Source organism: Aegilops tauschii, chromosome 7 (assembly GCF_002575655.3).
Source record: "Aegilops tauschii subsp. strangulata cultivar AL8/78 chromosome 7, Aet v6.0, whole genome shotgun sequence".
Taxonomy (NCBI): domain Eukaryota; kingdom Viridiplantae; phylum Streptophyta; class Magnoliopsida; order Poales; family Poaceae; genus Aegilops; species Aegilops tauschii.
In genome coordinates this window covers 200966657-200989757 of record NC_053041.3, presented here as the reverse complement: position 1 = coordinate 200989757, position 23101 = coordinate 200966657, and the positions used below count along the sequence as shown (strand labels likewise).

The 23101-nt window shown below is 44.2% G+C and overlaps 2 protein-coding genes across 3 annotated transcripts; both read right to left on the bottom strand.

Annotated features, from left to right (window-relative positions):
* Positions 1–610: 610 nt before the first annotated feature.
* Positions 611–4482, bottom strand: LOC109748441 (uncharacterized). The gene is made up of 10 exons (XM_020307466.4): positions 4132–4482; positions 3944–4018; positions 3784–3836; positions 3476–3626; positions 3084–3194; positions 2667–2793; positions 2421–2521; positions 1549–1687; positions 1014–1066; positions 611–920 (listed from the first exon to the last, which is right to left on the bottom strand). The coding sequence occupies exons 1-10, from the start codon at positions 4429–4431 to the stop codon at positions 846–848; spliced, it is 1185 nt and encodes a 394-aa protein (XP_020163055.1). The 5' UTR covers positions 4432–4482; the 3' UTR covers positions 611–845.
* A 5049-nt stretch (positions 4483–9531) lies between these two features.
* Positions 9532–16982, bottom strand: LOC109748442 (putative phospholipid-transporting ATPase 9). Of its 2 annotated transcripts, XM_073505898.1 has the most exons (12): positions 16270–16969; positions 15585–16161; positions 13255–14606; positions 13067–13183; positions 12690–12966; positions 12511–12599; positions 12295–12403; positions 11893–12105; positions 11659–11781; positions 11465–11563; positions 11198–11389; positions 9532–10607 (listed from the first exon to the last, which is right to left on the bottom strand). In XM_073505898.1, the coding sequence occupies exons 2-12, from the start codon at positions 15981–15983 to the stop codon at positions 9960–9962; spliced, it is 3618 nt and encodes a 1205-aa protein (XP_073361999.1). In that variant the 5' UTR covers positions 15984–16161; positions 16270–16969; the 3' UTR covers positions 9532–9959. The 2 variants fall into 2 exon arrangements, with proteins under 2 accessions (XP_073361999.1, XP_040250681.1); XM_040394747.3 differs by having other exon boundaries at positions 15585–16982.
* Between the last annotated feature and the right edge of the window lie 6119 nt (positions 16983–23101).

Genomic DNA, 23101 nt, shown 5'->3' with positions numbered 1-23101 from the left:
TGGAGATGTTAGTCGTCTACTTGTTGGTTTGGTTGCTTCTCGGGACAGCGAGCTTAGTTGTGTTTTGCTTTGTTTGGGCTGAGCATCTCATGCCTGTCTGCTTCGAGCATTATGTTCACGCCTCTTGCATCGTTTGTGTCATGTGTTGTATCACCTCTTGTACTCTACCATGTGTTGTACCACCTCTTGTACTCTAAATGCTACGCAAGCTTTATGTATTCGCAAAACAGAATTGCTTTAATAATCATCATCATGGGAAGTTGGCATGTTTGGATGCAAAGGAATGGATGGATCTTTAAACATCAGTAAACTACTTCAAACTCTTGGTGCTTCTCTCTTGGACAAGATCTACTACTTCTCACTCACAGGATTACGCCTAAATTTGCAGGTGATTTTAAAGAGTGGATTACAGCCCATATTAGTTGAGACCTAGTCTTTGCAAGAACTGGCATTGGATAGGCCAAGAGGCTTTGTAATTTTCTTTTCTTCATTTTTTTTCTTTTGGCTTTTGTATATATATAAATATATATATGCTTATTTTAATGAAAATACCATAGAATGATTGTTCTACGGTTCCTGGGTCAACAAATGTGTACAAGAGCCAAAGCAGTTAGACGCTTGCGGTGACTTCATCATACCAGGAGATAGGTATGGAAGCCACTATGAGTATATACCAACGGTTTCTGAAGAAAATTGTATCCCCTGTAAATCTCGATTGCCACAATTTTCACAATAAAAGCAAGACAGGATTTCCGAAGGCTACTACACCAGAATCGGATTATTAAGGTCCACGGCCACAGACAGCGAGGAAATAGAAATTGATCCGGCGGGCCAGTACGCGCACACTAGAGAGACAGGCGCGGGTCAGTTAGATGAGGAAGACCAGTCCTGGCCCCCAAAGCTCTGCAGCTGCAAGCAGCCTGCAAATCAAAATACAGACGCACACACCATTATCATTTCATTTTCATCCGTAATACTTACAACACTAGCACCCAGATGCCGCAGCGCCTTACCACTTGTGCTGCGAAAGGCAGCATCTTCTCAACTGGCATGCCGGTGCATAAACCTAATCAGGAGGCACAATGAATCAGCTCATCGAAAGCCTCTCGGCGGTCATCAGTCACGATTCATAACAAAGAGAAGCTGCCTCCAGTTCAAAATATCGAAGACATATGGATAAGGAAATCAGATATAATAGCACCGAGGTATGGGTTTTTTTGGGGGGGGGGGGGGGGGGGGGGGGGGGTCTACTATTCCTTACTCCACATCAAGTATGATCAGACCTTCAACACTTTTGGCAGTACAAATTATGTGAATACGAGGACATGGCATATGGAAGCGTATTGTTTACCGCAAGATATGTCTGAGAAAAGATTACAAGACCCACTAACAGAAGTGATGAAAACCTAACACATGTTACGGCTGTTTAAAATTAAAAAGACAAGCCATATACTTCCTTTCAATCAAAGGGGCCTCACCGCCCGAGCTCTGTATCACCTACTACCCTTACCATCCAGAAGTCAAACATTTAAGAAGTTGTATGCTTACCATATAGAACCGCTCCAATGAATGCATCACCTGCACCAGTTGTATCTATGAGCTCTTCAGATGGTATATCTTCAGCTGTACCCATAATTAACCTGCCACTCATCGAGCCAACCCCATCTGCACTTATTCTCAAATTTGACTACAGAAGCAGACAAATAACGAAGCGTGTCAACTGGAAAACAGGAGTGTGAATTCGAATCTTATAAGCTAGGTTTATAAAAGAAGCACATGGTATCATAAGTCCCCGCTAGTAACTAAAAAAGATAGCAAATACACCCTGACAACTAGAAACAAAAAAGGTACGTCAGAGACAGGAACTTTAGCCCGCGGGACAATTCTTTTGTGGGTTCATTTCTTACAAATCATATTTATTATAACTAAATAGCAATAGATTTCTGTTATTATTATTTGTCGATATAAAATTTGCATTGTTTTCTTTATATTTACTCCAAAATCTTTATCTAAAATAATCAAATTCAAATGACGAGCTACTAATAAAGTCAGAGAACGCCTGAAATGTTTCGTGTAATCAGATAAGCTTCCGATGAGCGAAAATTGAAAATGTACATCTTTAGAGCTTAAAGAAAAGACATGTAGGAAGTTTTCTTTGAAGATTAGGCTATACCATAAACCAATATAATTATAGAATACTGCCTTTGCTAGTCCAGGCTCCGCTCCACCATACACACTTTATTCATATATTTTAGAACGTACAGAGAATTCAACATACTAAAATAGGTACATTTTTGCCATTTTTCTTTATAGTGAACCCTTTTTGCAAGGTTTATGTTTATTACTTTCATCAAGCTAAAGAACTTCAATTTCATATTCAAGAATTACTGCGAGCAGACACCCACAAAAAGATAGCATACCTTTGAAGCAACGCATTTTGCCATGCTAGAACTCAAATCGACTTTCTGCTCTAAAGATTCTAGCAGATCCTCTACATCAGTTTCCTCAGTCTCAGAAGCATCTGCAAGTTGAGTTGTCCATTATATGTTTCTTTATATCAAAAGGAATCACCATCAGATCCCTTGTAAGCAAAATGCACATCCTACGTGTTTGTTTTTTGTGAAATGCTTAGCTAAAATTGACATGGAGAACTACAATAAACTCACCTGTCATACTTCTTTCAAGCATTAAGCAACCTTTTTCTCCCCGGGTTACAATAACGAACTTGAGATTAGGTAACCTTAGAAGCATGTGTACCAAAGCAACTGGTGTCGATGAGGCTCCTGTCCAGGCCTGCATATTAAGATTAGGTGAAAAGAATATAACTATAGGAATACTAGGGATCTCAGATGCCGGACAAGGTGATTAGCTAAGCCTTGCTGCTCAAATGACCTTAATCAATTGTGCTAAGAAATAACCACCAAACAAAAGATATCCACACAAGCTTATCAAAACATCAAACTCCTTGACTAAGGTAATATCAGTAAATGATTAAAGAGGCATAGCTACAGTTACAGCATACAACATAATGTAGCAGAGCTTAGCAGTAATACTCTGTTGTCATTGGAAATAAAAAAACTCACCTGAGGAAATTTTGCAGAGCATACAACATATGATGCAAAATTCAGGAGGTCATCCAATCCTTCCCTCTTTTTCTCTGCGTCGACCAAAATAGGAATTTTTCTTTGGCTTGCCTGCACTGGATTGATCCCATAAACGAAGATCAATCTCAACACCAATGTAGACGAGAGAGAAACCAAGAACAGAAAAAAAATTGCAACATTAAGACAGAAGGAGTTATGCGTTGACTTTTGTGCGACATGCCGACATTCACACATAACACAAGACTTTTGTTTCTGATATTATTGGCTGCTCATCAATGTATGGAAGTGAAGTCGAATATTATGTATGCACTCATGTTTCTTAATATGCCTATAATAAGATGAAATGTTATGTTGTGGCAGGAAAATATTACCTCTTCTGCAACAAGCAAAGCAGTCTCGTGCAGTCTAACATCAAAATACACCATTTCTACGCCATGTAAAGCAGCAAACAAGTTTTCCTTTGTGAGCTCCTCTGGCTTCATTGGGGGATAACCAGGAGTGTGTATGCAAGTGCGAGTTTTCCTGGAAACGAAGAAGGGGGATTAAAACAGTGGTAAAGAGCAAAATACCCGTAACTCATCGTCATTTGCAAAACAAAGTGGTAAGGAATAAGAGAATGAAGACCACTTGTATAAAAACAGGATAGCAGCACAGTTTGTTCTTTTGATCTGTCACTCACGTCTGGTTATCGACGATTATATAGGTGAAGGGTGAATTCCCCCCATCTGCTACCTGGAGTAAGAAGATAGCCATATACATGAAATAGGATTAGGATGGATGAATGCTGCTGCATATAGGAATGGAATAATGGGGTAAGGCAATTGCGTTCCGTATTATACCGTCATATAGGAAGTGTCTACTCCGTCATCTTGCAGCTCCTTGAGAATGCTTTTTCCCAGTGCATCATTGGACGCCTACTCCAGCAGTAAGAGCAAGGAGTGAGCATGCATATACATAGATCAGTGGGGTGATGTCGAGAGAAGGAACTAGGTAGGTGGTGGTAGTGAAGGGCGGGTGCGGCCTTTACCTTGGATATAATCCTTGGGCTGAGGCCCAGGCGAGCGGCTCCGGTGAGGGCGTTGCCGGCGTTGCCACCTCCCTCGACCTTGAGCGCGAGGCTGCGGATCTTGTCGTCGGGGTTGGGGAAAGAGGCGACGGTGGCGAGGTAGTCCACGGAGACGGCGCCGCAGCCGAGCACGAGGGGCTTGGATTGCTGGGGGGCGGAGGCGAAGGCGGCCATGGGAGGTGGGCAGCGGCGCCGGCGGGGAGGAGGAGAGGAAGGAGAATTGATCGGAAGTGGAGGGATGTGCAGCAGCGTCAGCATCATTTTTTCTTTTCTTTATGGAAACTGTATCAGACAAGTCAACTTGATGGCGATGAGAGGTCCAAGCGAAACCATCTTCCATAAACACAAACCAAACTTGCGGATAAGGCAGGCCGGACATCACATGGATTCACCGCGCCAGCCCACCCCACCTTTTTTGGCGCTGAAGCTGGAGATTTTTCTTTTTTTCTGTAGATTCGTTTTTATATCTTGAATTGTGCGTCAAAAAACACCGAACTGTTTTCATTGTTGGATTTCTCGCGTTGCGATCTTTGAAATTAGATCACATGTTAATAGGTTTTTCTGAACTTTGTTCATGAAAAAATGGAAACCAGAAAAAAAAACCTGAAGGAAAAAATGAATACAAAAAAATTGAAAAAAATAAAACCAGAAAAAGACGAATGCCAACAGACAAAGAAAAAATTCGGCCTGAAATGATGGTTGCGTTTTTTTATAAAGGACAGGTCGTGCTTTTCTTTCTTTTTTTTTGGTTTTCACTTTTTATGAAAGCACATGTTGTGCTACTTGTAGAAGCACGGGATGTGCTTTTTTATTTTTAAGTATAAGTATAGTTATGCTTTTCGTAGAAGCAAATCTATACTTCTTGTGAAAACATAAAAAGTGCCTTTCACAAAAAACAATCTATGCTCCTCGTAAAAGCACTCCATGTGCTTCCACAAGAAGCACGACATATATTTTTTCAAGAAGCAAAGATGTGCTTTGCAAACCTAGAAAAAAGGGCAAAAAAACAAAAAAAAGTCCAAAAAAATCTAAAACCCGAAATTCAGAAAAATAAAAAGATAAAATCAAGAGGGAGTGTCCGGCATGCGACATGTGGCGGCGACTGGGCACACCACTTGACGCACTCATGGTCCAAAGAAGAGTGACCCTTGGAAACCCCCTAATGATAACTGCTGGTTGGTTAGTCCCCAGATTTGAGGTTACCAAATCCACGGAGTGCGAGAGCTATTTCTCATTCGTACCGATTTCTATTAGTAATCACCTACAACAAGGCGACTATCAGGCGAGCCCATTAGCGCAAGCCGCTTGCTGTTGCTCGTGTTGTTGTAGATTTCCTCTGCTTCTGCTTATTTTTTATGTTTATTGCGTTTTTTCACAGGCTTTCTTTGATTTTTCTTCTTTTCTTCATTATACTTTGTGTATTCTTCATTTTTTCATTGGTTTTGTTTGGGTTTCTTCTTTTCTTTGTTATACTTTGTTTTTCTTTGTTTTTTCTCTTTACTTTTTTATCTAATTTATTTTTATTAACACATTTGTAATTTTTCTCAGTACACAACGTATATTTTTAGTGCATACATAAAATATATTTTTTATACATGCTAAATATTTTTCAAATACATGATGTACATTTAAAAATATACATATTTTTGAACACTTTTTTGAATACGCGGTAACATTTTTCAAGTACAACGAACTGAGCCTAGTTCAGATGTTAGACTCCTTGTGGTGAAACCAACCCACCAGGGTTCACGTCTTAGACTTGACGCCGGTGCTCGCATTTTCTAGGATTTATTCTAGACTTTTCAGCGATGTTCGTTCAGTGGGAGTAGACGTTTTCATCGACTACAAGATGTTTATGGTGACTTCGTCAATTTCAAGATGTTGTGTCGGCTCAGTATCTCGAAGGTGCTAACAGGGGTAGGATGTGCGTGCGGTGTTCATACGAATGGTATGTGCGTGTAAGTGAGCAGAAAAAAAATTCCAAGCACATGTTGTCAGAGGAGCAAATTTCAATCTTGAGTTATCAAGTGCCTTTGACATACTTGTTCGATGTATCCGAAAGTTGGTGTCATAATTACCCTGTTACAAGTAATGTTTGGCAAACTCCGAAGTACACCGTCTGGTATGAAGGTGCTTGATACTCTCATGGTCTAAAAAAGTGAGTATATGTTAACACTTCTTTGATAATACTAATAACAATGTGACAATGTGTTCTCGTAGTATATCATTTGACTGGGTCTATTCAACACCATTGTTCTAATAACAATGTGCACTCATTGTTGTCGGCTTCCTTGTGACTTTAACAATGCCCTGTGATAAGAACATAAATATCATCATGCAACACATGTGATAGTCTTAGAGACGAGACTAGAAACTTATTTTGTGTTTATATTCTCATATTCAAGAATCATTGCAATTATAGCACAGAAAATAAACATTACTTATCAACATAAAAATAAATAATAACATTTAGTATTGCTTTTGGGGCATATTTCCAATAGAAATAATCCTTAAGTTGCCTTTTCAGTTTGTTGATGATCTCCCCTTTTTGACTAACTTTACCCCTATAAGGGAGGCAACCCTCCACAAAGGAAAAGAGGAATGAGCCGTACATTAGCACTCTTTCGCATTGTTTTCATCATCTATATTTGCTTTCATTATTTATTTCTTGTTTTAGTGATTTTAGCACATGTTTCAATGATTTCCTGGTTCTCAATACTTTCATCAGTAACAAAATTGTAATGAATCATAAAATTTATGTAATGATGTCTCTTAAATAACTGCATTCATTCAATATGTCCAAAGAGTATATTGGATGTATAAGTTGAACAATACAAGGTCTCAACATGTTGTAGAAGGATCTGTCGCAGTTGACACCAGCCGAAGCACCATCCAGTTGAGCAACTTATTGGCTCCGGTTTGAAGGAGTTTATTCTCAAAAAACAAAAGGAGATTTTGAAGGAGCAGTTTATTTGCTCGAGTTTGAAGGAAGAACCGTGTACAACCGAAGTTAAGGTTGGCACATATCAACACTTGGGGCTGGAATTGTAATGACTCCGACAATCTAGGAAGAGAGCATCAGTTGCATTTCTTGTGACAGAGCAACTAGATCGGTAAGCGATATTTGGAAAGTTTGGAGAGAAGTGATGGGCTAAAGCCTGCTAGATCCTACGAATAATGGTTGCTTCCTTCCCAATGTCCCATATTCCTATTATTCTTTACATCTTTCTTAGTTTCCTCATCATCATAGATGTGGATTTCCAACAGTTGTGAGTAAAAGAAAACAATGCTTCTTGCCTTTTGCGACTGAATGTGGAATATTGCGGCCATATATATGTGAATGTGACGAAAGCATCATTTACTCCACGAAGGGGATGGTTGATGGGATATTCATCTATATATTTATTTACTCCATGGCATAACCTTTGGACATATAATCTTGCATGTTACTCCTCCGCCCATAATGTAAGATGTTTTTTTAACACTACATCTTACATTATGGGACGGAGGGAGTAGATTATATTTTGCAAACAAAAAAAAATGGTACGCCCGTGATTGGTCTTCATAGCTGTCGAAAGGACATTTGTTGGTGTTGGAGCAAGGGGTTCTCCCACGATCATACCACAATCGTTGCTGCTGACTGTGATACATTTTTGTATTGGGACTTACAAGAAATATGAATTCGTTTAGTGCATGAGGATGCTAACATGTTAGTGCATAAGGAGTAGTACTTTGCAAAGCTGACGTAGAGCACTGTAAGTTGAGAAATGAGGTAGAACTTTAGGAGCTGAACAAAGGTGAGTAACCTTGCCCGTTAAGCATCTCTGAGTCAACTTTTTATGTCTTAGGATACCCCAGACCCCCATCCCATGGCGAGAAAGCTTCAAGAATGCCAATCATGCAGGTAGCGTCCCTACCCTGCCAATCAGACAAATACTTACCATGCCGTCTTCCAGGCTGAGCAAGAAAGACACAAACATTGTGGACAAGCCAACAAAGAAACGGGATGTAGTACATCTGTCACTCATCAATAATCCGCATCTCAAGATGATGCTCCACTAGCTTCAAAAAAAAACAAGGGAAAGATTAATTCATATCTGAATGAGATACCATTAGCTTAAATTCTGTCAAAAGCAGTGCTTTGGAAGGGGTCAAGAGTGGCAACGTTTACAAGCAAAGCAACTTCAACTGTTAACAAGTACTCCTTTCTCCTTTAGTTTTTCCTCTCATCCTACATGTTCCTTTATCCTTCAATCCATGGCCATGCATCCAAAGAGGGAGGTTCTTCCTGGCATGCTCCACAATCATCATTAGATGATCAGATCAGCATCACAAGAGAACAGTTCCCATCTCTTTTTCTGCACATACATACATACACCATCTAGTAACATACTCTTTGCTTTCTCCTCCATTCTTTCCATGTCGGCGTCCACTTAAATCTTCCACAAAGCCAGCCCTCAGCCCTTTCCTTTTTTCCCCTGGCCTTCATTGTTTTCCTATCCTCTCCTCTTCTCTCCAATGGCACTATCCTCTATATGTAAATTTCGAAAGGAAGTGACGCTTTCGCCCATTCCATTCCTTGCACTACACCCATGCATGCTCCCCTCACCCCGTCCAAGTCCAACAAGTGCTCGCCACTGCCCCATCGCCACCGTATCTCTGTTCAGCAATGGCGACCGCCACGCCGGCGATCCCGTTGCCGGACTACCAGGTGTCCGGCAGGGCGGCCGCCGCCCACCCGCGGGGGTCCGTCGGCCCGTTCGTCGGGGTGCTCGCGGCCGTGCTGCTGCTCACCGCCCTGTCCTGCTTCTTTGGCCGGGTGTGCGCGGCGCACGCGCAGGGGCCTGACGAGTGGTACGACTGCGCGAGGCTGGCCGGCCGCCGGAGATGCTGGTGGTGGCGGGCGCCTCGGCGGCCGGTCAGGCCGGCCGAGGAGGAGGCCAAGCCGCCGCCGGCGATGCCGTTGCCTGAGCCGTGAATGATCGGTCGGCCTCAGGCTCCCGCTCTTCTCTTTGCTGCAGTTTGCAGGTTAGTATGATAGGAGAGACCAATAAAGAAAAAAGATACTCATACTATACACGATTGTAACATCATAATAATTCGCAGAATCTCTTTTTCTCTTAATTAGTGAGAGATTTTGTAGATGTATTCCTTTCATCCTAATTAACATGAAAGATTCCTGCCATCAAAACAAATGAGGTGCCTGAAATCCTACCTTCTTAATTTATTGTCACACTTAATGTTCTCTTTTCTTATCGCAGCAAAGAATATGTAGTGCCATGGTAGATCAGTTGAATATCATGAGGTTGTCTTCAAACACTTTCATATCATGAGGTTGCATTTAAGCACTGAAAGAATCTGTTTCTGCGAAATGCAGTGCAATCATTTCATTATATAGAAACCATAGCATTATCGGTTTACAGTAAAACAGAGGGACAACAGTTACGTGGCAAAACGCAAAAGCCTTGAAACAAAGTGAATTCTGCCATCAGAGCACTAGCATAAACAGGGGTAAGAGCAAAAGAGAAGGGGGAAAACACACACACACACACACACACACAGCCTTAAATTGCTACATGAACTTTACAGCAGGTCTTCTCTTGTTCTTCTTGTGGCCTATCTACGAAATTCTGTGATCTAGCTCTATCCTCTGAACTGGAAGAACTGCATGGAACCATAGAAGCAACAATCCAAGAATATTCACAAGTTCTAGCCAGTCCATCTTCTGTCATCTTTCAGGAGATGACATTCTATAATCTGTACAAAACACAAAATCTACTGAGAGAATGTCATCCTTCAACCTCTACGTCGGTTCCCTTTTTAACTTGCATGGCCTTGCCGTCGCGACGAGCAGAGATCCCAACCATCCTTTGGTGTGACGATGTCCGGTGCCGTGATGATAGCTGCCTTGCCACCTCTGGGTCTTCAGCCTTCCCCAGGTACCTTTTCCACTGAATCTTGTTATGGAACATTGGAAAGAAACGGATCTGAATTGCGGCATAGCAGAAGTACGGGACGAGTGTGGCCGTCACCACGAAAAGTGTCACCAACCAATATGATAGCGCTGGGGCCAACTGTTCAATGAAGACCATGTATGCTGTCTTGGAGTACTTTGGGTCTATAGCACCATAAACCATGAGGAAGATGTACCACACAGTAATGCTACCCCATATGAATATGTGTTGGATTATGGTGAAGTAGTTCACCGAGAGGGCCATTTGGCAGTTGACTACCCATACGACACAAGTGTACATGGTAGCACCTAGGGCATCCAAGCCCGCAACTTGGCCATCTTGACGAAATGCTTGGTCCTTCAGGGCGGTAGTGCAGAAGAAAAATATTAAGATGGCATTCACGACACCATTAAACATCCAGCCAAGTATCCGACGCCAGCTGAATAATACATTCTGCACACCTTCTTGGTATAGCTCCGGATACTGTCAAGTAACATGCAAACAGGCACTTTCTTAAAAACAGCTAGGTCAAATGGAGTTGAAATTAATGTGCATAGCTTCTGCATTTTGTGCAGTATGAAAGATGGAATGATATCTTCATTTGTCCAAGAAAACAGTGAAAAAGGAACTTAAAACGGCACGAATAGGATTGCTGAGCCTTGAGACACCTTTTGCCCTTTTGGGTAAGAGGACTGCTTGAATTAAGTAGGAAATTATTGAATCTATGAAAAGCAAATACCACATGAAATCATCAAACTTTTACCTAATCAAACGGACCAAGTATACAAAACATGTAAAGTTTTGAACTTGTCTTAAACAAAACATAACCATGTAGCTTCTACCCCCTCCATTCCTAAATATATGACGTTTTGGTAGCAATTGAGCTACCAAAACGTCATATATTTAGGAATGGAGGGAGTATATGAAGTAGAGTGACATAGACAGTGTACTTTCTCAGAAAGATGAAGTGGAACATGTTTCAAGAGAATTTGGAATTTGAGATGGACTTTCCCTAATTCGATCTACTATCATGAAAGATTGCGTCTTTTTCAAACGGGTTTGCATAGACATACCTGTAAACATAGACGGGAAGAAACATCCTGATCAAATACGCCCAACGCAATGACAGGTAGGGAGGTGAAAAATACATTATACAGTGACAAGAACCAATCATTATAAGCTGGCTTCCCTGAAAAGGATGCAAACGCTTCATACAGAAAGATGGTGACTCCAAAAGTCACATTCTTGTAGAAGAAATAGCATATCTGCATCAGAAAGAGAATATCAACATAATAGTTGAATTTTGAAAGTTGATTACTTGTCCAAACATAAGAGTATACCATCACTGAAATACGTCGGTAACACCAATGTCCATGCACCAAAAGCAACCGTTCCAGGAAGCGGAACTGGGCGATGGCAATATCACTTGCCATGACAGCCTAAGACATTGTGAAGAGAAACAACTAACCGTTAAAAAAGATTCTAGTGATCACGAGCACATTCACAAAATTTACAAAGCATCAAAATAGGCAACCTGCATCCCTTCAACACCACTAATTCCAACCCCTATGTCAGCTTCCTGAAGCATGCCAACATCATTTGCCCCATCACCAATTGCTAAGGTAACTTTATCTGAATGTTTAACAAGCCTTGTAACCTGCAATAGTTGCGACAGATTAATAACTCAGCATGTATGCTTTCGGAAATAACACTCGGAAAATTACATAGGAAAGATAAATATGACTTCCAAAACAAGAAAAAAGCTCACCAATGCCTTCTGCTTCGGTGAAGATCGACAACATATGACTGATGCACACTTGACAGCAAGATCCAAGAACTTAAACTTGACATCATCTTCCAAAGCATAAGTTAATGATTTACCATCAATTATCAATGCAAAAGATTCCGTACTGGACTGACCCAAGGTTGGGACTTGTTTTATTCCATCCTCTATCTGACCCATAACACTTTGCTTTGATGCCTGAAGAGCCAACAAATAGAAAGTAACTATTGCAGTTTTGATTGTATAGAGTAGAATTCTAAATGTTAGATGCCTGTTTCGTTAACTCCTTTTTGGTAAACATTTACGAGTGATTGTTGCAAATATACTCATCTAAAAATAACAATTACATAGGCAGTGATTCAGTAGAGGCATCAGTCATTTATTCACCTTGGCAATGGAATCTTTGTCTCCGTTTTTCTCCAATGCAATGATGTCAGGTGCTTCCAGGGCGATGATTATCTGTGTCATTCCTTGTCTAAGTAGGCTACATGCAAATCTGAAGAAGCACATGAATGATGAATCAGAAAAAGAAATAGTCAGCTTGAACTTCTAGAATCCAGTCGTACTAAAAAGACTATTTACATGCAAAAATACACTAAGTACCCAATATTGATAGCTGTCTCCATTTTGTCACCCGTCAACACCCATATCTTAATTCCTGCTTGTGCAAGCTTGTCAATGCATTCTGGTACCTGATTACAAATGCCATGTAATGAAAAATGACAATTCAATATTTAAAATGAGTTAGACTGGAAAGCATATCCTTGTCATAAAAAACATACCCCTTTCTGGAGCTTGTCTTCAACAGCAGTAGCACCAAGAAGAATCAAGTCCCGCTCAATGCTATCAGCAGCCTCCCCAATTTGTTCATCTCTGTCAGCACTTCCAGATATTTTGGCAGTCCTGAATTTTTCAGCGAAGTTCTCGTACTCTTTCTCATCCAAGACGCGGTACGCAAGAACCAGTGTTCTTAGACCAGAATCAGAATACTCGTTTATGTGCCTTTTAGTCTCTTCCTCAAATTTTCTTCCATCTGGTGCAAGCCTTGTGAACATCACACTATTCACATGGAGAAGACAGATAAGAAGCCATAGGCATATACAAGTTTGCCCGTTAATTGTGAAACAATACAGAAATTTAGAACATGTGGAGTACTTACCTATCAGCGCCCTTGCTAAACAGTAATATCCTCCCCTCTGGCTCTGGTTCCTTCACTATCACAGACATCCGTCTTCGTGAGCTACTGAATTCCAAGACATTTAGGAGCTCATATTTTCTGTAAGAGGATGCTAAAGGTCAAATTTACGTAATAAACAATATCCTTTAATGAAAAAAAAAATTGCATACCTATACTGATAATCTGCAACATTCTGGTTAGGATCGCGTTCACGAATAACTATACTTGTCTGTGTCCTCTTGTAAAACTCAAATCCTAATTCTCTTGCTGCGATAACAAATGCAGCTTCATCAGGGGACTCAGCTTCGTACGAAACTTTATCAGTTTCATCTACTTCAGGTATGCATGTATGGCAGATGGCTAGCAGACGGAAAAAATCCCTGATGACATCTTTATTAGGTTCATGTATCCAATTTCCATCCATTATACGTGGATCCTTCAAATTAAAACCTTTGACATGAGGACTCTCCTCGATTTGTTTCTCCTTGTGCCCTCCAGCTTCTATCTCGTCACCTAGCGGCACCCCTTTCCTCAGGGCCATAGCTTTCTCAACTTCTGTGACAGACTGACCATATGCAGTGCCAGCAATCGAACACTTGATAAACTCCATCATGTTGCAGGTCAAGGTTCCAGTCTTATCAGAGAGAATTGTGTCAACTTGACCTAGTTCTTCGTTTAGATTTGAGGTTCGAGCATGAGTTGGCTTATCTGATTCTTCATCATACATGTCAATGTCCTGGTTGATGAATACAGCCTGTAAGATCTTGACCATCTCAATGGATATGTACAAAGAAATTGGGATAAAGTAGTTGTACAACATTAAGGCTGTCAACAGATGACAAAAGGATGCCAGAGGTGCTCGTTTCGGGTCATAGAAGACGGTCGAATCATCTGGGCGAAGATACCACCGTTTTAGCTCACCATTCCTTAAATCAGCTTTAGTCCATATACCAAAAAAGACTGAACCAAGTAAAGCAATTCCAAGTAAAGAACACAGCAGCAGGTAAATGATGTAATCCATTTTCTTCTCAATCTTGCTTCTTTTAGATGGTGGCTCAGTTGCATTTTGCATCACTTTTGTATCATGACCTGTGAAGATGACAGCCCCATATATGTAATCAGTGTTCCGCAGCTTTGAGTCCCGAAGAAGGAGTTGTTGGGGTGACAGAGGATGCCGCATGCCTTTATAATCCATAGTACCAACAAAAGAATAAAGATTCGCATTCGGATCTTCGCATTTGATTATTTGTCTAAGGTTTGTGAAATCACCATCCTCTTGTAAATCCGATGTCACCTCAAGAGCTTGTTTAATTTTCAAATTTGTTTCACCATCAAGGTTCATAGTCTCTACATAGCAGATCCCATCCGGATAGTTAGATGAAAGTAGAATCAAGTCAGCAGGAAAGAAATTATCCTTCTCCACCTTGATCACATCTCCAATTTTGATATACTTCCATTTTGTCTCTTCAAAACTGCCATTCCCTCTATGTACTTTTACTATTCGATTGTTGAGCTCAATGTCCTGAACGAAGAATTGCAAATATTAACTTAGCATATCAACAGCATGAGAATATACACAGAAATACAAACCAACTAAATCATAGAGATAATGCAGCAAATTAAAGATTAATATTGGTGCAACTAGTCCATCACAAAGATGTGTACCACGTCGATGAATGGAAATTCATAACAAATTTAGCTATGGTCTATCTTAATATCTAGAAAAACTGAACATTTATCTATTCACAGAAAAAAAGTTGATACAACGGAACCATGTGCTACAACTGAGATTATAAATTCTTCCTAAATTAGTTTGTCAGCTGCCTGGGATAGAATGGATCCAGTATAACTCACAATGACATTGTATGACTAGATCTCATGCAAAGTGAAATAACTGAAAATTTAATGTGATGAGACAAAAGTAATTTGTGACGTAGTTCATGGCATTGTTCAGATAGGAAGCTCATAGGTTGGTTGTAACTAAGTGACACATAATATTACGCTAAAAAGGTAAAAATACAAAGCATCACATATTATGTTAACATCCAATGTATCCATACTCCTTTACTTCTTTGGTGGTAGTGCTCTTACCTTCAGTTATTTGTGGTTTCTTACATACTTCAAAATTAACAGTTTAATAGTAAAAAACATATTTTTTACTTCCTGCCGATTTATGACGTTTTATTGGTTGATCCAGAAAGAAAGTTCCACTAGATTTAGGTTCCTCCCTACTTTGTCTTATCATACAAAAAAATCCTTTCAAGATGCAAGCCGAGAGATGCAACTGAATAAAAAAAGAACACCTCATCATCAAGAAAAAGGAAACCCCGTAAGTCCTTGTTGAGCAGTTCATGAAGCAACCATTGGAAAGGTCGGATTATGTGCAGGCATGTTAAGTTCTTTGTGAATCACAACATACTATTCCTATGAGTCGAAAGAAAGTTGGCTTAATATGATTCACTTGTGGTAGGATTTGAACAGAAGATAACAGAAACGATACCTGTTGTTTCCTCCTCCAATCCTCAACCCCTTCTTTCAGCATGGTGGCCGTAATCACGACCGACAATGGCAGTAGCGCGCTTACCGCTGAGTAGGGCGCGAGCGGGGTCAGCGTGAGGATCCCCGAGACGAGGAAGTAGAAGTTGGCCACCCTCCGGAACTGCTCAAAGAGGGACTTGGGCACGAAGGTGACCAACGAGTACTTGGTAGTGGACACCTCATTTCTTGGGTATCTGAAGCCCTCCTCTTCATGCCTGTCTGGATCATTGACGTAGACGACTCGGGAGAACCCCGCCGTGCCAATCTTGGAGTGATCTTCGGTGGAGCCCTTGGCGCAGAGCGCGAAGCTGTACAATGTACTCAGCTTCAGCTTCTCCAGCCTCCTCCTTACCCGTGCCATTTTGACACAACAACCAGATCACCGCACCAGACTACTACTGCCCAGGGCTCACCAGGCTCAGCTCTCTTGCCTAGTGCTGAGATGACAGAACTTTTGGCCTCAAACTTACTGAGTTGAATCTGAAAATTCAGCCCTCAAGAACCAGTGGATGAATCAGGAACAAATCACTGGACTCCCCCTGTGGGCAAGAAGAACCCAGATTTCAGGTGAGAACCCAAGAAACGCCTCGCAATAAATTCGGGGCGCGCTCCCACCCACCAAGAAAGGCTCCACCGCCCCCACCTACCTAAAAAAAGCAGGCGAGGCAGCCACACGAGGAACTGGACAGCACTGGACTAAATCACCTGACCCGGAACGCCTCAACAGAGCTCCGAGATCCCGCCCTGCCGCGGCGCGGCGGCGGCGGCGTCCGGCCGGAACCCCTGAACGCCCGCGTCCCGAAATCCCAGCTCCAGGCGGCAGCGCGGGGGACCCTGATCCATGCGGCGAGGCAGCGCGCGCGGCTTTTTTCTTCCTGTCCGTCCTCCGAGAAACGTCCCCGGGAAAGGAACTTATTGGGCGGAGGAATCCCGCGGGCGGGGGCGGGGCGGCAATGCGCGCGAAGCAGCGGCCGGCAAGGAAGGAACAAGGGCCGGACGGGACCGAACCGACGCGCACGCACGCACGCACGCGGTTTCTTTGTTGGCGCGGCGGACGAATCCAAGACGGGACGCGGACACGGAAGCGGGAGGCTTGGGGATAGGGGGAGGGAGGAAAATTCGAAGCTTTGCCGAGGAAGAGACGGGGGACCGGGGTCAAATGGAAGGAGGGAGAAGGGTGGAGTGGAGCAGGGGACGACGGACGGACCGGGGATGCGAGAACGGAGGTGGGGAGGGAGAGGCAGAGTCGTGGGCGTGTGCGTGTGCGCGGGGTGGGGGGTGGGGGAGGGGGAGAGGGGTTCTTGGGCTGGCCGGTTTGGTTGTTGGCGCCGCTGCTGCTACTGCTGTGCCTGTCGTGACTGTGCGCTGCCTGGCGCTTTGGGGGTGGGTAAAACGTGTGTTGGCAAATTTGACAATTTTGACATAGAGACGAAATAAATTTACAGACTGAACTGGGTGCGAAACTATTTCACACCCCTGACCCTTTTGTGTAGCGCCCGCCACGCCGGCGCCACACCCTACGGTGCAGCGCCTAGCTCCGGGGCGTTGCACCTCTGTCCACCGTGGTAGCCCATGGGTCCGCACCCAGCAGTGCAACGCCTCCGAGCTAGGCGCCGCACGTGTAATGTGCAGCGCCTAGCCGCTAGGCGCTACACGTGTAATGTGCAGCGCCTAGCCGCTAGGCGCTGCACTGTGACTTATCCAGCCACTTGGCTGGGCCCCCCTCCCCCACCCCCCCACCACACACTCTCTCACTCTCTCCCCGAGCTTTGCCCCCTCTCCCACTCTCCCCCCTCTCAAATCTTCTTCCAAATCTTGCAAATTTGAAGAATTTGTCCGTGGATTTCGAAGTCAAACCCTCCCTCAAGGTAATAATCTCCTATCCCCTTTTTTTGATCGAAGTAAAGTTCTCCCATTGCTCATTTGTTGGTAGTTTGGGGAAAACCCTAGTTTTGTTTGGATCTAGAGATTTGCATGGAGATGTGAGATGTTTGTTTGCCAATTTCTATGATTAGGCTTTGTTAGTATGCTAGGGTTATTCTTATGGGTGTTCTTATGTTGGTGCTAGGGTTAGGTTTAGGGCTAGGGTTATGGTTAGGGTTATGGTTATGGTTAGGGTTAGGGTTAGGGTTATGGTTAGGGTTAGGGTTGTTGTTTCATATATATATTAGGGTTTGTATTCGGTGTTAATCCATGGATTAGTACTCATGGAAGCAATGTTACCTTGTGTTCATTGCTTATAGGGATGGGAAGAACATGTGTGTTTGTTCATCATGGGACAAAGACGCCTTTTTGAAAGGCAATAAAGAACCGGACCCGGATGAGTTTGACATGGTGTTTGATAGTAGTCCTGGCTATGCGGAGCTCTTGCAACAAGTTAGGAAAGATTTGAATTGGATGGACCCTAGTGATATCATTGAGTTGGAGGGAAGGCATAATGTTGGTTTTGGAATGCACATCCGTTGGAAGACAATGCGTGTAAACTCGGAGCAACGTTGGGTTGCATACAAGGAGACGGTGGCCGAATCACTAGACAAGGCTCTTGAGTTATTTGCAACGAAGAAGGTTGATTCAAGTTTGCATTTGGACTTGAACCGGAACCCCTCCCCTTTGGTTGCTAGTAGCCCTCCATCCTTGAAGCGAGATGAAATTGTTGAACCTCTTTTGACCCAAGAAGTGAGGCCAACATTGAGCCCTTATAGAAACAACCAAGATGAATCTTTGCAAGAGGACAATGATGAGTATGCGGACGATGACAATGAAGTTGATCTCCATGACAACAATGTGGGTGATCTCGACAAATATCATTTGCAAGAGACAATGGACCATTCCATCCCTTTTTCCCGTGCATATGCATCGGACTCGGATGACGATGGTCCCGATGAACAAGTTGATGCGGAGGGGTTCACGGTGAAGGAGGCCGAAGCTTTCGAGAAGGTATTTGGTCGGGATCATCGGACTACATTGTTCAAGGATGTTAGTCTCGCGGATGAAGCCGTGGTAGATGGTGGCCAATGTGTACCTCTTGGGGTTAGGCCTGAGCTCTCACCGTGATTTGGTAGACGACAAGAACCGGATTGCTAAAGGTTCTAAGTTCGACAGCTTGTTGGATTTGAAGATGTGGCTCGACAACTACTCGGTTACGCATTATCGTCCACACAAGGTGGTCACTCGGACGTCAATGTGCGCTACACGGTTGCATGTGCATGTGAAGATGAAAAGGAGGTCCAACTTGGACTTACAAGAGGCCGTGGTGGTGGTAGAGGTCGTGGAAAGGAGGTCCAACAAGGAGTGGCAAGACGCCGTGGCGGTTGTCCGTGGATTGTGCGTGCAAGACCATGGAAAGGAGGTCCTACTTGGCATGTAGTGAGTTGTGTGCCAACTCACATGTGCCAAGGCAAAAGGGTGGATGGCAAGATTGTGTCCGAAGACCACAAACAACTCACGTCCGAGTTCATCGCTTACAGGCTCTCCAACTCAATATCCACACTTCCAACAATGAGCGTCCAACATGTCATTGACCTTGTGAAAGCCATCTTTCATTACAAGGTGAAATACGGCAAGGCATGGAAGGCGAAGCAAGCCGCATTTAAGATATTGTATGGTACATGGGAGGAAACATACAACCGAATCCCTAGGTTGTTGTTAGCCATGGCCGCGACAAACCCGGGCATGGTTCATGTGGTCGAGCCTCATGGGCACCAAACAACGGTTCATGAAGGAAGGAAAGTCAGAGTATTTGGCCGTGCTTTTTGGGCGTTCGAGCAATGTGTGAGGGCTTTCGAACATTGTAGGCCGGTCATCGCAATTGATGGCACGTTCTTGACCGGACAATACAAGGGCACCTTGTTGGTTGCGATAGCAAGTGATGCCAATAACCGGGTGTTGCCATTGGCATTTGCTTTGGTTGAGGTGGAAAACAATGACAACTGGGAGTGGTTTCTGCATCTTTTGAGGACACCTTGTTGGTTGCGATAGTAAGGGGGAGGTGAGGGCTGGCGCGTTTGCAGATAAGTCACAGTGCAGCGCCTAGCGGCTAGGCGCTGCACATTACACGTGTAGCGCCTAGCGGCTAGGCGCTGCACATTACACGTGCGGCGCCTAGCTCGAAGGCGTTGCACTGCTGGGTGCGGGCCCATGGGCTGCCACGGTGGACAGAGGTGCAACGCCCCGGAGCTAGGCGCTGCACCGTAGGGTGTGGCGCCGGCGTGGCGGGCGCTACACAAAAGGGTTAGGGGTGTGAAATAGTTTCGCACCCAGTTCATTCTGTGAATTTATTTCGTTTCCAGGTTAAAATTGTCAAATTTGCCACGTGTGTTGTCCGGTAGTATAGTAGATTTGGATTTTACTGTATCTTTCCATTTATGAATGTATGATTTACTTTTTCCTTGTGTGTACACTACTCCTACATTATTCCTTACCTTGTATATTTATTGTTATGGTTTTGAACAAACCTTGCCTTGTATATTAGGTATTGCTATATTTACCACGGTGGTGTAATGAATCTCTCGGGAAATTAAGATTTGGCATGGCAATATATCGTTCTCAGTGTTGATTGGATATCATGTTTGCATAATTAAATTAATATCAAATCTTCTCTTTTTAAGCTTTCAAAAAAAATCTTCCCTTTCTAAGAAACTTCATAGTATCGAAACCTCCTGTTCACCATGAAACACATTTAATTTCATAACCGCTTCCCTCAGCGAAAAAACGTAAACATACATTTAAAGGTGTAAACGAACGTTACAACCTCTCGTAGTCACTCGTATACTTATGGCTTGTTGATTATACTTATTGCCTCTAATTATTTTTCTTGTTTCATTTTGTGTGCAACTGTTGGTTATTTGCAAACTGGGCGTAGTTAGATGGCTAGGTTCCTGTAAATCTCAAGGTGTTGTGTCGGCTCGATATCTTGGAGGTGCTCATACGGGTAGTGTGTGTATGCATGTGTTCATAGGGATGAGTCTTTGTGCATGAATGTGAGCATCTGTGATTGTACTCTGTTAAAAAAATGTTGGTGTTGCGTTCTATATTTTGAATGGAATGTGTACTTTAATCTGAAACTCTACCATGGGCTAAGCATGTTTGTTCTAATATTAGTATTTTCTTGAAAAGCATGAACTACAAGCTCCTTCTAGTTTTCTTCCACACCAGTGATGTTCAACGTAAGCATATGTAAAAACAAAAATATGTAAATGTTAGGGGAAATGAATTCCCACCATTTTAGTTAAATATGCATGTGCATTCGTAGTTACTACCATTTTCATATTCTTGTCAGTCCAACTAGATTCGACTTGCACGCGAACCTCCGCCTCGGAGGCCTCTCAACTCAGATCTCCAGCAGCATGCGAACCTCCGCCTCGTACAGGTCTCGTCCTCCTCCACCGCTTCCACTCGCAGTCTTCGCTTTGATCTGCGCCCGTAGCCCCCTCGCGTCGCCTCCCCCTAGGCGACGCCAGAGGCCCCCGAACCCTAGCGCCGCAGGCCTCCTCTTGTGCCTCCCTCTGCCGCCGCTGCCGCCGGCGAGGGCCGCGGTGGCGGCGGGCCCGGCGCCAAAGGCATCTGGGCGGGTGGATGCGGCGAGATCTCATCTGAGGCGGCAGGGGCGACCCTTCTCATGGGATCCGAAGGCGACGGCTGGGGCGGCGATCTCTTGCCGTGCGGCGGTGGCCAAAGCGCCATAAGCCGACGGAGCGGCGGCTCTGAGATGGACGGCGGCGGTGGCAGCGCCCCATCCGACGGGGTGCCTGATCTGCGGGGAGATGGTGGCGGCGGCGACTGCGGATCCAATGCCCTAATCGGATCCGCCGTGGGGTGGCCTTCCGCCGACCAGCGGCGTGTGGAGGGACCGGTGAGGAGATGTCGGATCTCCGCCGGTTTACCGACGACGGCGTTCGTCTTCGTGGCGAGACTCCGCTCGGTTCCAGCCAACCGCGAGATCTGGACAACGTGGCTTCCGATGAAAATCACGCCTGACTGCGGTCATGGTGGACGATGGCGGCGTCTCGGACATCGTTCCCTTCTCGAGGCATCGTCGTTGCAGGTCACGTCAACCTGATCGGAAGGTTCCGGGGGAAGCCCTAGATCTGGGTCTACCAGATCGGACGATGGCGACGTTTCGATGTCGTTCTCCCTCCTGGGGGCATCTGTTGGAAATATGCCCTAGAGGCAATAATAAATGGTTATTATTATATTTCTTTGTTCATGGTAATTGTCTATTGTTCATGCTATAATTGTGTTATCCGGAAATCGTAATACATGTGTGAATACATAGACCACAACGTGTCCCTAGTAAGCCTCTAGTTGACTAGCTCGTTGATCAACAGATAGTCATGGTTTCCTGACTATGGACATTGGATGTCATTGATAACGGGATCACATCATTAGGAGAATGATGTGATGGACAAGACCCAATCCTAAGCATAGCTCAAAGATCGTGTAGTTCGTTTGCTAGAGCTTTTCCAATGTCAAGTATCTTCTCCTTAGACCATGAGATCGTGCAACTCCCGGATACCGTAGGAGTACTTTGGGTGTGCCAAACGTCACAACGTAACTGGGTGACTATAAAGGTACACTACGGGTATCTCCGAAAGTGTCTGTTGAGTTGGCACGGATCGAGACTGGGATTTGTCACTCCGTATGACGGAGAGGTATCTCTGGGCCCACTCGGTAATGCATCATCATAATGAGCTCAATGTGACTAAGGAGTTAGCCACGGGATCATGCATTACGGTACGAGTAAAGAGACTTGCCGGTAACGAGATTGAACAAGGTATTGGGATACCGACGATCGAATCTCGGGCAAGTAACATACCGATTGACAAAGGGAATTGTATACGGGATTAATTGAATCCTCGACATCGTGGTTCATCCGATGAGATCATCGTGGAACATGTGGGAGCCAACATGGGTATCCAGATCCCGCTGTTGGTTATTGACCGGAGAGGCGTCTCGGTCATGTCTGCATGTCTCCCGAACCCGTAGGGTCTACACACTTAAGGTTCGGTGACGCTAGGGTTGTAGAGATATGAGTATGCGGAAACCCGAAAGTTGTTCGGAGTCCCGGATGAGATCCCAGACGTCACGAGAAGTTACGGAATGGTCCGGAGGTGAAGAATTATATATAGGAAGTCCAGTTTTGGCCACCGGGAAAGTTTCGGGGGTTATCGGTATTGTACCGGGACCACCGGAAGGGTCCCGGGGGTCCACCGGGTGGGGCCACCTATCCCGGAGGGCCCCATGGGCTGAATTGGGAAGGGAACCAGCCCTTAGTGGGCTGGGGCGCCCCCCATGGGCCTCCCCCCTGCGCCTAGGGTTGGAAACCCTAGGGTGGGGGGGCGCCCCACTTGACTTGGGGGGGGGGAGTTTCCCCCCTTGGCCACCGCCACCCCCCCATAGATGGGTTCTTGGCCGGCGCCCCCCTCCCAGGGGGCCTATATAAAAGGGGGGAGGGAGGGCAGCAACACTACAGCCTTTGGC

Coding starts and splice junctions, on each gene's coding strand:
- LOC109748441 (XM_020307466.4), bottom strand. CDS start 4,431: ATGATGCTGACGCTGCTGCACATCCCTCCACTTCCGATCAATTCTCCT. Junction 3,837..3,943: donor TAGACACTTCCTATATGACG/GTATAATACGGA, acceptor TTCTTACTCCAG/GTAGCAGATGGGGGGAATTC. Junction 2,522..2,666: donor GCTTGAAAGAAGTATGACAG/GTGAGTTTATTG, acceptor CTCAACTTGCAG/ATGCTTCTGAGACTGAGGAA.
- LOC109748442 (XM_040394747.3), bottom strand. CDS start 15,983: ATGGCACGGGTAAGGAGGAGGCTGGAGAAGCTGAAGCTGAGTACATTG. Junction 13,184..13,254: donor GTTGCAGATTATCAGTATAG/GTATGCAATTTT, acceptor ATCCTCTTACAG/AAAATATGAGCTCCTAAATG. Junction 12,967..13,066: donor TTTAGCAAGGGCGCTGATAG/GTAAGTACTCCA, acceptor CCATGTGAATAG/TGTGATGTTCACAAGGCTTG.